General features: G+C 36.8%; 2 protein-coding genes across 7 annotated transcripts; one reads left to right on the top strand and one right to left on the bottom strand.

Annotated features, from left to right (window-relative positions):
* The first annotated feature begins 1607 nt into the window (after nt 1-1607).
* LOC18432100 (metal tolerance protein 10) lies at nt 1608-5558 on the top strand. Its single transcript, XM_020665954.2, has 6 exons — nt 1608-2341; nt 2699-2808; nt 2887-3132; nt 3203-3283; nt 4124-4354; nt 5118-5558. The coding sequence occupies exons 1-6, from the start codon at nt 2173-2175 to the stop codon at nt 5460-5462; spliced, it is 1182 nt and encodes a 393-aa protein (XP_020521613.1). The 5' UTR covers nt 1608-2172; the 3' UTR covers nt 5463-5558.
* A 405-nt stretch (nt 5559-5963) lies between these two features.
* LOC18432101 (phosphatidylinositol 4-kinase gamma 7) lies at nt 5964-12048 on the bottom strand. Of its 6 annotated transcripts, XM_088855112.1 has the most exons (4): nt 11757-12048; nt 9452-10611; nt 6420-6476; nt 5964-6303 (listed from the first exon to the last, which is right to left on the bottom strand). In XM_088855112.1, the coding sequence occupies exons 2-4, from the start codon at nt 10384-10386 to the stop codon at nt 6213-6215; spliced, it is 1083 nt and encodes a 360-aa protein (XP_088711238.1). In that variant the 5' UTR covers nt 10387-10611; nt 11757-12048; the 3' UTR covers nt 5964-6212. The 6 variants fall into 6 exon arrangements, with proteins under 6 accessions (XP_088711238.1, XP_088711240.1, XP_088711239.1 ...); XM_088855114.1 differs by lacking the exon at nt 6420-6476; XM_088855113.1 differs by lacking the exon at nt 6420-6476 and having other exon boundaries at nt 5964-6116.
* Nucleotides 12049-12493: the final 445 nt, after the last annotated feature.

Below are 12493 nucleotides of genomic sequence, written 5' to 3'. Positions count from 1 at the left end.
TAATGAAGAAGGCGGTACTAGGAATTTGGACCAAAGTTGTGATGGCTTTCATCGAAAGTTTGAAAAAGGAAAAAGTAAAGGGAAACTTACATACATATCCATTATAGTTTATGTTATTATGGTTCTACCGAATAGTTTCGATTATTACTATCATATCCATTTTTTTCATGTCAAAACAAAAAAAAATTTTAAAAAAATGAATTTACCCAATTTTCTTTATCTTGTGGGTCTGTGTATCCTCTCTCTACCTCTCCCTCTACATTACATAGGTAAAAATGGTTTTTTTAAAAAACAAACTCTCTATCTCCCCTTCACCGAGCATCTTTTTTTGGTAAGTTCATAATCCCTGAGAATTTTCTAAATTTAGGGGCTCAAACTAGCTGTTCTCCCCTGATTTTATCACATACTATGACTTCAAAGAGGTAGAGAAAATACGACAAAAGAGAGAGAAAACATTTTTCGGTTCTTGAAGAACCGAAAATTTAAATTTTTTGGTTCTTCAACCACCAAAAATTTTAAATTTTATGATCTTCAATAACCAAAATTTGTGTATTTTCGGTTGTTAAACAACCGAATTCAAAGTAAAGTCATATTTTTTTAAAATTTCGGTTTTGACATGAAAAAGGACACGGTGGTAATAATCGAAACTATTCGGTAGAGCCGTAATCAAGAAAACTATAACAGATATGTATGTAATTTTTTCAAAATTAAAAGAAAAAATTCCAATGCCTCAAATAAGAGAGAATAAAAGTGTTACGACCATGTAATAGATAATTTCAAGAATATTTTTTTTTTTTTTGGTAAGTATTTCAAGATAAATTTTTGCATTTTACTATGTTTATTTTATGTAATATTGTTTAAGCCAATAAAAATATTCTCAAACTGAACATTTAGGAGAACAACTACGTATGCAAATAAATTTAGGCCCCTAGCTCTTATCACCCACATCAAACCGTTGCTATTTTTAGTTAAAACTTAAAAGTCCGATGCAAGTTGTTTTGGTTTTATAATACTAGCTAATAACACATTTATTGGACAATTTGCTCAAGTTGAGGAACTGAGAGAGAACTCAATAATTTTTAAAAAGTTAAGTACCATTTCTTTAGCTCCTATTTCTTCTCTCTTATATACTTCACCAAAAAATTTATTTGGATAACAACCTAGATTGCGCGTCCGGATTTCCATTCTGGTTCTGTGGAACCAAGTGGGGCCGGTTCCATCAAAGAACTGGTTAGAACCAGCCGTGTCATGGGAAAACAGGCCGGTTTCCGATATTTCACGCGATGTGTTCGTCCCCAGCAATTCTCAATCCAAATCGGCCTATTTCTATCCTGGTCGGCATTTTTTAAAACTTTGAAAGAGAGATTTTTAAGGGGAGATAAACCTTAGATCTTGGATGAGAGGGTAGGTTTTAAGGGGAAATTGACCTGTCATTTGTTTAAATAACAAATAGGGAGACTTTTAAGCGCAAATACCACCTAAACTAGATTAGGAGATCAAGGTAAATCCCAACAGAAGGAATGCGTCGTAATTAAGCATTCGAGATGACTCTCTTCAAAAATTTGAGTCACAGAAACTATATTTTGTTTTCAAAATTCTCTAGACTCATGCTTAGTGTGAATTGTGAAAGCACAGAATCCCTCAAGCCCCATTCGTGCTTCTTCTTTCCTCTCAAATTCTTATACAGTATCATATCATATAAAAATGGGTAAGGTACACCTCAAAACTACGCCGAAAATGCAGTTTTGGTGCCTCAAAGCCCTGTGAGAATATGAAAATCTATTGTTGTCCCCAATTATAATATTTAAAATTTCTAAATATGGTGACGATCAACAAATCTATAAACACTTGAAATGGACAGTACAGATAATGTGTTAGAAGATTAACTATTTTTAAGACTAAAAATCCCATTTCTTTTCATGTCTATCAATCTCGAGGTCAAGATGACTGCATAAGAACAACCTTCTCTAGTATGATTTTTAAGTGCATCTTACTCGTACAATATAAAGGTTTACGCCTTATATAAACTTTTTCCTATAAAACTATGCTTACTTTTTTTAAGAATGCGTTTTAAACCTTTGGTGAACTTTCATATAAAGATGCAGCAGGCAAGCATTAGAGCCTTTCAAGTTAGTTTCCTGTGCCGCCAGGTTATTAACAAAGGTGAAAGAAATGAGAACCCATTCATTGGATTATAGCACAGAGCTTTATCCAAACCCAGATGGAGACAGAGTGATCCCCATTGGTGAGCAGTCATGGCGACTCAATGTGAACGACTTCAGGCTACCTCAGAGGACACCTGCTCATCCTAATGCTCTACCTTCTTGCCTCAAAAGCTTGAGTAACTCTTCATCCTTCTCCACATGAATATTCTTTTCTGTTTTATAGTTTTTTGATAAAGAAGAAAAGAGGAAAGAATAGGCATTGCTGGTTTAATTCTTATACTTGGAAGATCTTGGGATTTAGACCATGATATTCCACTACGTTGGAGAAGGAAAATTCTCAATTTTTTTGGCCAAAGTTTCTCATATGAGCAATTTCTGGATAGAAAGGTTCTGAACTCCAAAAGCTAACCTTTGTTTTAGTTGATTTTGTAATTTATTGTCTCGGTTATTTTGAGTTAGTGTAACTGGTCGTGCTTCCAATGGTGACATTTCAAATGTGTAATATCTGATTTTCTTGATTATGTTGGTCTCAGGCAAACGCCACAAGGTTGCAGAGTATTATAAGAAGCAAGAGGAGCTTCTTGAGGGGTTCAATGAAATGGAGACAGTCACAGAATTAGGCTGTCTCCCCGGATTAACAGAGGTAATTGTGACTTAGAGAGAGAGAGATCTAACGTGATATACATACATAAGAATATACATATTTTGATGGTGTTTACAGGAACAATCTAAGAAGTTGGCGAGGAGCGAGAGGACTGCAGTTCACATATCGAATGCAGCGAATGTGATTCTTTTCACTGCAAAGATTTACGCTTCGATTGAAAGCAAGTCTTTGGCTGTTATAGCATCCACCCTGGACTCTCTCTTAGATCTCTTATCCGGCTTCATTCTATGGTTCACATCAAATGCCATGAGAAAGCCCAACCAGTATAGGTACCCCATAGGAAAGAAGAGGATGCAACCGGTGGTGAGCCTCTCTCTCTCTCTTTCGCTCTCTCTCTCTCCACAATGGAAACTGAAGGACTGTAATTGAACAGGGTATTGTGGTTTTTGCTTCAATTATGGCTACCCTTGGCTTCCAAATCTTAGTCGAGTCTATTCGACAACTCCTTACAAAGGTTAGTAGTGCTTTTTGTCAGAGCTTAGATGTAAAAATAATCTCAAAATTCACGTGAACCATTCAGAGAGAATTTAGATAAGGAAACAGCAGAATTAATTAGCTCATGCAGCACTGTGCTGGATTTTTGTTCCGTAGATATTTATTTGTTGCCTTATAAATTATACAATTTTGTTAAATAGAGCAACTACTTGATTTTTTTTGCTTGGCATTTGAAATTCGTAAGTGCTTTAGTGATAAAATATCAATCTTACCGTAGGGCAAATCCTAGTTCATTCATTTTCACTTTTTGATTAGAAGAAACAAGGTAAAAAAATATTTTTCTATGGAATTCTAGACAGATTCAACATTATGGTTTATCTTCAGAAAATCTCTGAACCTACAAGTCACTAAAAATTGAAATTTATGTAAAGAAAAAATACAATAAAAAAAAAATTTATTTAATTGTTGACAGGCTTTTGTTTTTCTATTAATTTTATGGGATTTAGTCCTGTAGTAGAATTTGGTGTAAATTAATCAAGACTGTCCCACCCCTTGGATCCTTTCCTTTCTCAATCGAGACAGCGGGGTGCTTTAATGGGGACACCAAATGACATGTGTAAGCCCCTGATCACCACCGTCTATGGCCAACCGTGGATGGTGGAGACGATCAGTTACTCCACCTGAGATGTAATTGCTGTTTCTAGTCATCTCCATTCTTCACGTTGGGCCAACAAGGATAAAGATCGGGTTCCTACACATTTTCATGTAGGATCAGGTCTCTCAGGATCATTTCCCATCTTTAATATGGCACTTGTTATCGAAATATCTGAATTATTCTAAAAATGATAGATGGTTGCAGGGGCACACATCGTTTAATGGGAAAACAGAGCAGTGGGTTATTGGGATAATGGTTTCAGTGACTGGGGTGAAGCTGGCACTAACAATCTATTGTCGGAGGTTTAAGAATGAGATTGTCAGCGCCTATGCCAAAGATCACTTTTTTGATGTCCTCACCAACTCAGTTGGCCTAATCACTGCTGTTCTTGCCTCCCACTTCTTTTGGTGGATTGATCCTACCGGAGCTATACTGGTCAACATCTATATCTCACTCTGCAACTTTAGTTGAATAACCTTTCATTTCTTGACTAGAAAAAACATTACAACTGTTTTATATGCCTATCCAATATCAATTAATGTCATTAAAAGCATGCTCTGGGAGTGTACCATACATTTGCTCCCTTGGGTGAAACAATTTCTTAGGTGGATTATTTCCAACTGAAATTTTGGGATCCAAGAATCATCAAATGATTACTTTCAAAAGAAAAGAATAACCTTATAACACTATTTTTTTCCATGCACATATAGAGTGCATTTGATTTCTTTTTTATTTTTTATAGGATGATTGCTTGATTGAAGAGATACATCAGCAAGATTTGGGGTCCTAAAACTACTCCTACATATAGTTTTAGCCAATGCAGTGAAGGCAAGAAATGCTCCTCTAGAGCATACAATGTTTTCACTGAAAATAATTTTACCATATAATTTAAAAATGTATGTCCTTTGACCTTGTATTATTGTTATGTTTTCATAACCTTTTTTATGAGGATTTTCACAAGTTAAATATTTTTATAGATTGGTATTAAAAGTTACATGATCTGATTTAACTTTAAATTCATTATTTTCTAAAAAACATCCAAAAAGCCAAGAGAAAACCTCAACATGTTAAGAAAATATCTTATTCAGTGAAAATCCCTAGGGTTTTTTTTTTTTTGCAAAGTTTTGAAGAAATTGAGATCTTTCTTGCAAACAAATATCTTTTTCCCATGGTTGACAAGTGATCCATTTCAATACAGATAGCCCTCTACACGATTGGGACATGGGCAAAAACTGTGCTCGAGAATGTTTCGGGGCTTGTTGGAAAATCAGCACCACCTGAATATTTGCAAAAGCTAACCTATCTTATATGGAATCACGATGAAGAAATCAAGCATATAGACACTGTGCGTGCCTACACGTTTGGATCCCATTACTTTGTGGAGATTGACATAGTGCTACCAGGAGATATGCTCCTAAACCAAGCGCATAACATTGGAGAAACTCTACAGGAGAAGCTTGAACAACTAGCAGAAGTTGAGCGTGCTTTCGTGCATGTTGATTTTGAGTTTAGTCACATACCAGAGCACAATAGAAAGGGTTGACTTTGTATTAATTAAGCTTGGGTTTGGGTTTCCTTCTTTTTTCAATATGAAAGCCTATTTAATAAGGAAAGCTCCATAGAAAGATTATTTTGCCCATTGCTATGTGTAGTTTCAATTTCATATTTCCAGAATATCAGCAAACAAAACAAGCATATGATTCTAGGAAACTCTATCACTTTTATCTAGTTGCTTCTCAATTTGAAAGAATGACAAACATATAACAAAATAATAAGCAATTTTAAATAATATTAGATAACGCATTGAATCCATACTCCCCAAAATGAAATTTCTAGTGCATGAAGGGGTAAGGACGGGTTTCTGCAAGTTCATGGATCTTAAGTTATTCATAAGGTTTGTCTTATTAAGCTTGCTTGGAAATTAATCGGATGTGTTTCTTTCTGCTAGAAATTGATGCATACCATGTCTCATGCAGCAGGATTTTAAAGCAAGAAATTAAAATTTTCAAATCCATACTTCCGCAGATTCAAAGAATGAGACAAGTTTTGCGATGGCAGGTAACTTTCTTATTATTTCTAATTTCCTCTCAAATTAAAACAATGGAGAAAAGTGTAACTCGACAATAAACAATGAAATATTATTTGATAACACATTAAGCAATTATAAACTGAGTCGCCAAATGTATTTGTAATGCATCTGCCACATGAAATAAACTGACATTATTGCCATTAGATCGGTCATCATCCAAATTGCATAAGTCCAATAAAACTCAGAGATGCATTGCAAAAGCCATCAAATTAATTTCCTACTAATAGGTATCATTTGGTGCTTCCAATCCTTCTTTGGCAATATTGATCCCCCAATCCACCAAAAACAAAAACATCTGCACTCATGGATGAGATATTAAAATTATCCAAAAAAGAGAAGAAAGGAAATGCTATGTTCATAGTTATGACATAGATGGAGGATAGTTTCGGTAACATATACAATTACAAGTACCTGATTTTCCTCCAGTTGTTTGGCACCACCCCAGCCATCAGATGTAAGTACAGAGAGCTTTAATGATGTCAAACAACAGAGAGCTTTAATGATGTCAAACAACTTCAGGAAACTCAATTATCACATACACTACTCACCCTACAAAGCCACCATAATATGTAACAATGTCACCTCTATCGTTGATGAAAAAGGCATTTTAGTCAAAGAAGGATGCCACTCTTTTTTGGAAGACGCCCTATTTATTCATGAAAGTATGGTAGCAAATTAGAACATCATCTAGGGAATGGAATTGAGCTTTCATTCGGATTATTATGTCAGTGACAACTTGAGGTATTTTTCCAAGTTATAATGCTTTTTTGGGCAAGTGCTTAAGTTATAATGCTTTGGGAGAATAATTAACTTAAAAATGAACAATGGGACCGTTATTTTTGTTGTTGTTGTTTTTTTTTTTTTTTCCTTTTTTACCAAGATTTTTGTAGTGCCATATATAACTCTATTTAGAAGAAAGCCAACTTTAACTCCCAAGACCACCTTATCAAAATTATGCATTTCTCAAACTAAGTTATATGACAAACCATATACCTACTCCAATGTCACATTACCGCCCAAATAATCTCAATAATTCGCAAACCAAACACAGAAAAACCCCCGCACACCCCACTCCCCCGCCCGCCATCCACCCGGCCCACACACACACACACACATATCCATCCTCTTAGGGAACATCCCAACGAGCCCAAAGTTCATTTGGCTTGATGAAAATCATCAGTTGGAACTTCCTTTTGTTTTTTTGTTTTTTTTTTATGTTTTTTTTGGTTTTTTTGTTTTATAATTGGATCACTAGAGGATTTCAAAATCATGAATACTAGAAGCTTATTTGAGAACATAAACCCATCTACTCATCCTCTTAAAACCAAAAAAAACATAATAAATAATATATTTTGGAGTCTACAACAATAATAGAAGTCCTTTCTACAATCTCATTTAATTAAAGAAACCATACCACCAGTAATTATCCCTTCACAACATTTTGTTGAGATTGAAGTAAACACCACTATTTCCATCTAAATTCTAAAAGTAATCATTTAGTCTGCATTTGCACATCTATAATGTTGGATAAAATTCCTAGCCAGGTCACAATTTGAGAGTTTTCAGTTTATTCAAGTGAACAAGAAACGCCATAATAATAGTAATAAAGTAACACCAACTACAATACAAGAACATCATACGTCACCATACCAAAACTCATCATATCCTGAATATACAATTAATTCATTGATTAATTAGTGTTACAAATATGATACAATTGAAATTCGAGAAAACAAAAGAGAGAGAAGGCACTAATCAATTCTCAGCAATGCATACAGTTCCTATACACAATGTACAGTATGTTGTGCAATACGAGTGATCTTTCGGAAATAATCTCCTAGTCATCTAGCACAATAATAGTTAGTAGTCAGAACTGGAAAGAAGTCGCAAGCCCCTGCTTTAGGCTCGAGTTCTTCTTTGACTCAAATGCCTCAGGCAGGAGAGCCTCAAAACATCCTAGAAATGCAACCCACTCCTCCTCACTAAGACTAGCAAAAGAGATACAATTAGTGGCTGAAGTCTCCACCTCAGGTATCATTACCCCATATAATGAGAGACCCCACCTTCTTAATTCCTTCTTCTTCATGCCTACTTGAATAGGAAGCCTCTGGTTCCTATCTTTGAAGGTGCCCCCTTGAGGAGATAATGATAAACTAGGTGACTTGCTGGGAATCTTTATTGAATCTTCCTCCTCTTCTTCATCCCCCTCATGCAAAGATGGCAAAGCATCCCATGTTACCCCTCCATGGCAACTAAGAAACATAGATTGAATAGGAGAACGAACCACAAGGCATGGAAGCCCTCCATTCCTGCTCTCTTTTGGGGGACCCAAGATAGGTTCTGATTCCAATTCCATTTCAAATTGAAAGTGGTCAGTCAAATCATAATCTCCCTTCTCTAACTCAGCACTATGCTTAATCTCCTCCAAGACCTCACCCTCAAGGTCAGCCTTTGCTTGAATACATAATATCTCCAATTGGCTTAGGCTCTCTTCTTCCATGCCACAAAATTCTCTAGTCATCATCTCCCCTATATGAGATAAGCACAATCCAGAGGCAGCAGCCCCCTTTAAAAAGATGGTGCAAAGGACTAATATCCTTAGAGAGGCCTCCCTCAACATGGGCAGTTCAGTTCTTAGCATATCAGCATCTTTGAATGGGTCCAATTTTCTTATGTACTCAAGCTCCTCATCAGCAAAAGGGACAGAAGCCTGTGCCCAATGGAGCCACTCAAAATAAGGATCCTCAAGAGCCTGTGGCAAACAGAGACCGTGATCTATAGGTACAAGCCCATAACCCTCACCAACGTCTATGCACCTGTTATAACTGGAATCAAGGGCAATGATTTATTATGGTATTGTCCATCAGAAGACTCTCTCTCTCTCTCTCTCATACACTAACATACATCGATACCTGGGCATACACACTCATTGACATTTTAACATTTAAAGAGGTATTAAGTACATGTTTGTGAGGAGTATTTTCCATTATTAGACTTATTTTTTCCAAAAAAAAATGGTGATTGGTCATTTGGTAGGAGCACAACCAAAAAAGAAACAATGAAGTTTTATGATGATGAAATAAAAATTTACAAGCAAGGACAAGTGCATGCTGACACTAAAAGATGTCCTCATCTCATAGTAAAATTCACATGTGTCCCTTCCAAATATCAAACTACACCATTAAAGAGAAAATCTGCTAAAAAAATAAAAATATTTCTTACAAATTGGCAGTGAGGACCCCCTTGCTAACCTTAACTTTAAACTCATTTGCTTAGGTGGATGTTAAGGATTGAGAATCATTTGCGTGCATGTTGTTGGTTCAATAGGCTCAAATCAACAAGACCACCCCATTAGGCATCCCTAATCAATGCAACTCATAAACAATCTCCATATGTAATTATGTACAACTAAATGAAAAACTTTAGGATAAAAATTGCAATACCTGTTTAAGCTGGATCTGTGTGTCTTCACCAGTACATTACCGGAGTGGCGATCTGCGTTGAGTATTCTTACATCAAGGATACCAATCCTATGGACAGCCGAGACAGAGAATTTTGAGGACCCAAGGTCGCTTGCGTTGTACTCATGGGCCACAAATTGCTGGAACGAGGCAATCTTGCTTATTGTCCTTGGTTTCCTGTCCCTAACATGGAACACAGGGTGAGTAATCTTTATAAGAATGGTGGGTGGAACCTTGGCAAAGGAGTCATGGTCTAGGAGATAGGCAGCCACCTCCCGCACCCCCGTCTCACCGACTGGAATGGATTGATGCAACCCGGGCTGTCCAAGAGTTCTACCCACAAGACCTTTTGGGTTGTTCGGTGCGAAGGGCTCCTCATCGGTGGGTTTCACAATGGCTATACTCTCATCCTCCAAGTTTCTCATGTAGTAGGCACCCCCTAAACCTCCTTGTACTGGCACAGGGTCCACCCCTGACTCCATCGCTTTGACAGCTTCTCTTATGAGCTTCTTTATGTGAGGCCCACAATGCAAGCCCCCAATAATCTCCAAAGGAGGGCTAAGATCCATGACATCATTGTAGGTTGATGAGGAAGAGAAACAAGGTGTGGAGGAACTTCTGTGCATGTGGGAGTGGGTTAAGCGAAGTGGAGAATCGTTCTTGACGACACTGAGGCCATTGCTCAAGCTTATGACACCAAAAGTAATAGAGGACTCTTCAATGGGCACATTGAGCGCCATTTGCATCTTTGTCTTAACGTTTTGTGCATTGTCAGTCCTGTCTAGCTCAATGCCAAGCACACTACCTGCATCGGTTTGAACAAAGACTTGTCGCCTACATTTTTCAGTTCGGGCCAAGTTCTTGAACCTGTGGAATTCTCTACTCCCAACGACCCTTTCTTTAATCACTAAAGCCATCGGAGACACATCTCTAAAGTTGGGTTCAACTGGCGTACAAAAAATGGGTGTTCTTGTTCCGATTATGGTCACCAATCCTTATGGGGTGGGAGAAAGGAAGACAGTGGGGGGAGCAAAATGTGATCCTCCTCCTCCCATGACACTATTAGTGTATCGAGGGTATTAGCTTGTGAATCTGCATCATGAGGATTCTTCCCACCTCGATCCATTTTGTACGTGGTAACCCTGAAAGGAGAAACAAGAACCAGGATTCATGGCAAAGCCATTGAAGGAACAAAATGAGTTTACAAGTTTTGACTACCGACTTTGCATAGAAAAGTGTGGTTGATAAAGAAATTGATTTTGGAAGTACTCACTGAAAGCATTTTGTAGATTGTCAATTCTTAAATCAAACTTCCAATTGCTGTATGCATGATTCAATTCAAATATGGGACAGCAAACATGTTTCAGAACGAACTTAGCCAAAAGCTAAGCTCAAAATGGTGTGTCCTATTTGAACTTAATTTAATGCATAGATATAAGAAATTCCAACCAAGTTTTTGAATCCACTAAATATTTTCAAATAGATAGAATATTTAAATCAACGAAGCAAGAAGATATTCTACTCCCCCGGGAGTAGAATGTCCATTTACTCTCTTGGGTATAACCCCACTTAAAATTTAGTTTGCCTATGGGATGTTAGCATGAACCCATTGATTAACCTCAGTTAAAAAAAAAATCATAATTACACCCTTACCCTCTATGCACTTGAAAAAAAATAATGAATAGAAAGCATCCATTTTTAGATGGTGAGATCTCAGGGTTAAAAAACTCAAATTTCAATTATCCTTTCGAGAATAATTATAAAGTAATTCTCTTAAGTGGCTTCCAAAATTTTATATTTAAAAAATCCTCCCAAGTAGGTCCATCGCCCGAGGGAGCAGAAGCAAATTATGCTCCTGAGGGAGCATAGTATGCATTTCATAAATGAATAAAATGTCAAGATCTTGAATTACAATCAATGCAATGAATTTTAACGGAAAATCTTTAAATGGGGTCTTAAGACTGAAATGGCTAAATTTCTGCACAAAACTTGGTTTTGCTAGAATTTGGGGCATTTATCACTTCTGATTTTACAGAAATCTACAAAATTTTCTCCTCACTGGCCACCCAATTAATTTCTCTGTCTGAGTAAAGAGAAATTAATGAACATGTTGAGAAGGCGATGGAATCTGAAATTCATGGTTTTGGAGGATCAATACCCATATACTTTCACAAATCCATACCAAAATCTATAAATCTTTTGTAACTAAAAACATCAAGTTTATTTTCCAATTATGAATGCTCATGTGGATATGTACAAATGTGAAATGAAATAGCACAAAATTTACCTCCATTTTTCTTTAACTTTCACATCGATCCGAGGGATCACATTTCCAGTTTCCGACTACCAAACAACCAACCTGGTTTTACCGCCAAGAGGGACCAACTCCATTAAAATTCCATTCTGCCTTGTTGCTTTGGCCCTCTTACCCTTAGTATTACTCAGGCAAACAACAACTTAGAGCAATTGTCTTCTCCTGCTGGTTCATCCCCTTGCATGGTCCGGCAAGAGGTCCCCACCCTCTCAATTGACGGAAAACCGGAACAACCTCTCTCTATCTATTTGATCCTCCAAGTCCCACCTCCCTCTGTGTCTAGTGTCTACCTTTTAAGTGATGTTTTGAACCAACCGTTTCCATTTTTAGTGAACATTTCTTTTATTGTTGTCTATTTTTAGTGGCACTGATCAACGGTTCCAATACTTTTAGGACACTAACTATATTTTGGAGACCCAACTTATATCAAACTCCTTGGGTTTCTCCTATTCTATAGATCCCCGTTATTTTCCGGTGTGGGGTCCCTCAACTTTGTTGAGGTCCCAAACCAATTTTAGGAACATTTCTCTATTCTTCGGGGTCTGGCTTCTTTTAAGGTACACTCACTAATTTTAGGAACATTTCCCTATTACATTTTTTAATTGCTTTCTCTATGTGCATGAATAAAGGTGAAATTCCTCCCTTTACATAGACCTTGTATCTTATTCATTAGGGATGCTAAGGACCATGGAACATACTCCTTTGTTGAG

The sequence above is a fragment of the Amborella trichopoda genome, chromosome 13 (genome assembly GCF_054954075.1).
Source record: "Amborella trichopoda isolate Santa Cruz 75 chromosome 13, AtrichopodaSantaCruz75HAP2 v2.0, whole genome shotgun sequence".
NCBI lineage: Eukaryota > Viridiplantae > Streptophyta > Magnoliopsida > Amborellales > Amborellaceae > Amborella > Amborella trichopoda.
This window is presented reverse-complemented; position numbering and strand designations above follow the sequence as displayed.

What these genes read in the sequence shown, in the direction of transcription:
- LOC18432100 (XM_020665954.2), top strand. Translation starts at nt 2,173, where the DNA reads ATGAGAACCCATTCATTGGATTATAGCACAGAGCTTTATCCAAACCCA. An exon ending in AGAAGAGGATGCAACCGGTG is followed by an intron (nt 3,133 to 3,202) that starts GTGAGCCTCTCT and finishes GTAATTGAACAG; the next exon opens with GGTATTGTGGTTTTTGCTTC. An exon ending in ATCCTACCGGAGCTATACTG is followed by an intron (nt 4,355 to 5,117) that starts GTCAACATCTAT and finishes ATTTCAATACAG; the next exon opens with ATAGCCCTCTACACGATTGG.
- LOC18432101 (XM_006842216.4), bottom strand. Translation starts at nt 10,386, where the DNA reads ATGGCTTTAGTGATTAAAGAAAGGGTCGTTGGGAGTAGAGAATTCCAC. An exon ending in CACAGATCCAGCTTAAACAG is followed by an intron (nt 8,834 to 9,451) that starts GTATTGCAATTT and finishes CCTTGATTCCAG; the next exon opens with TTATAACAGGTGCATAGACG.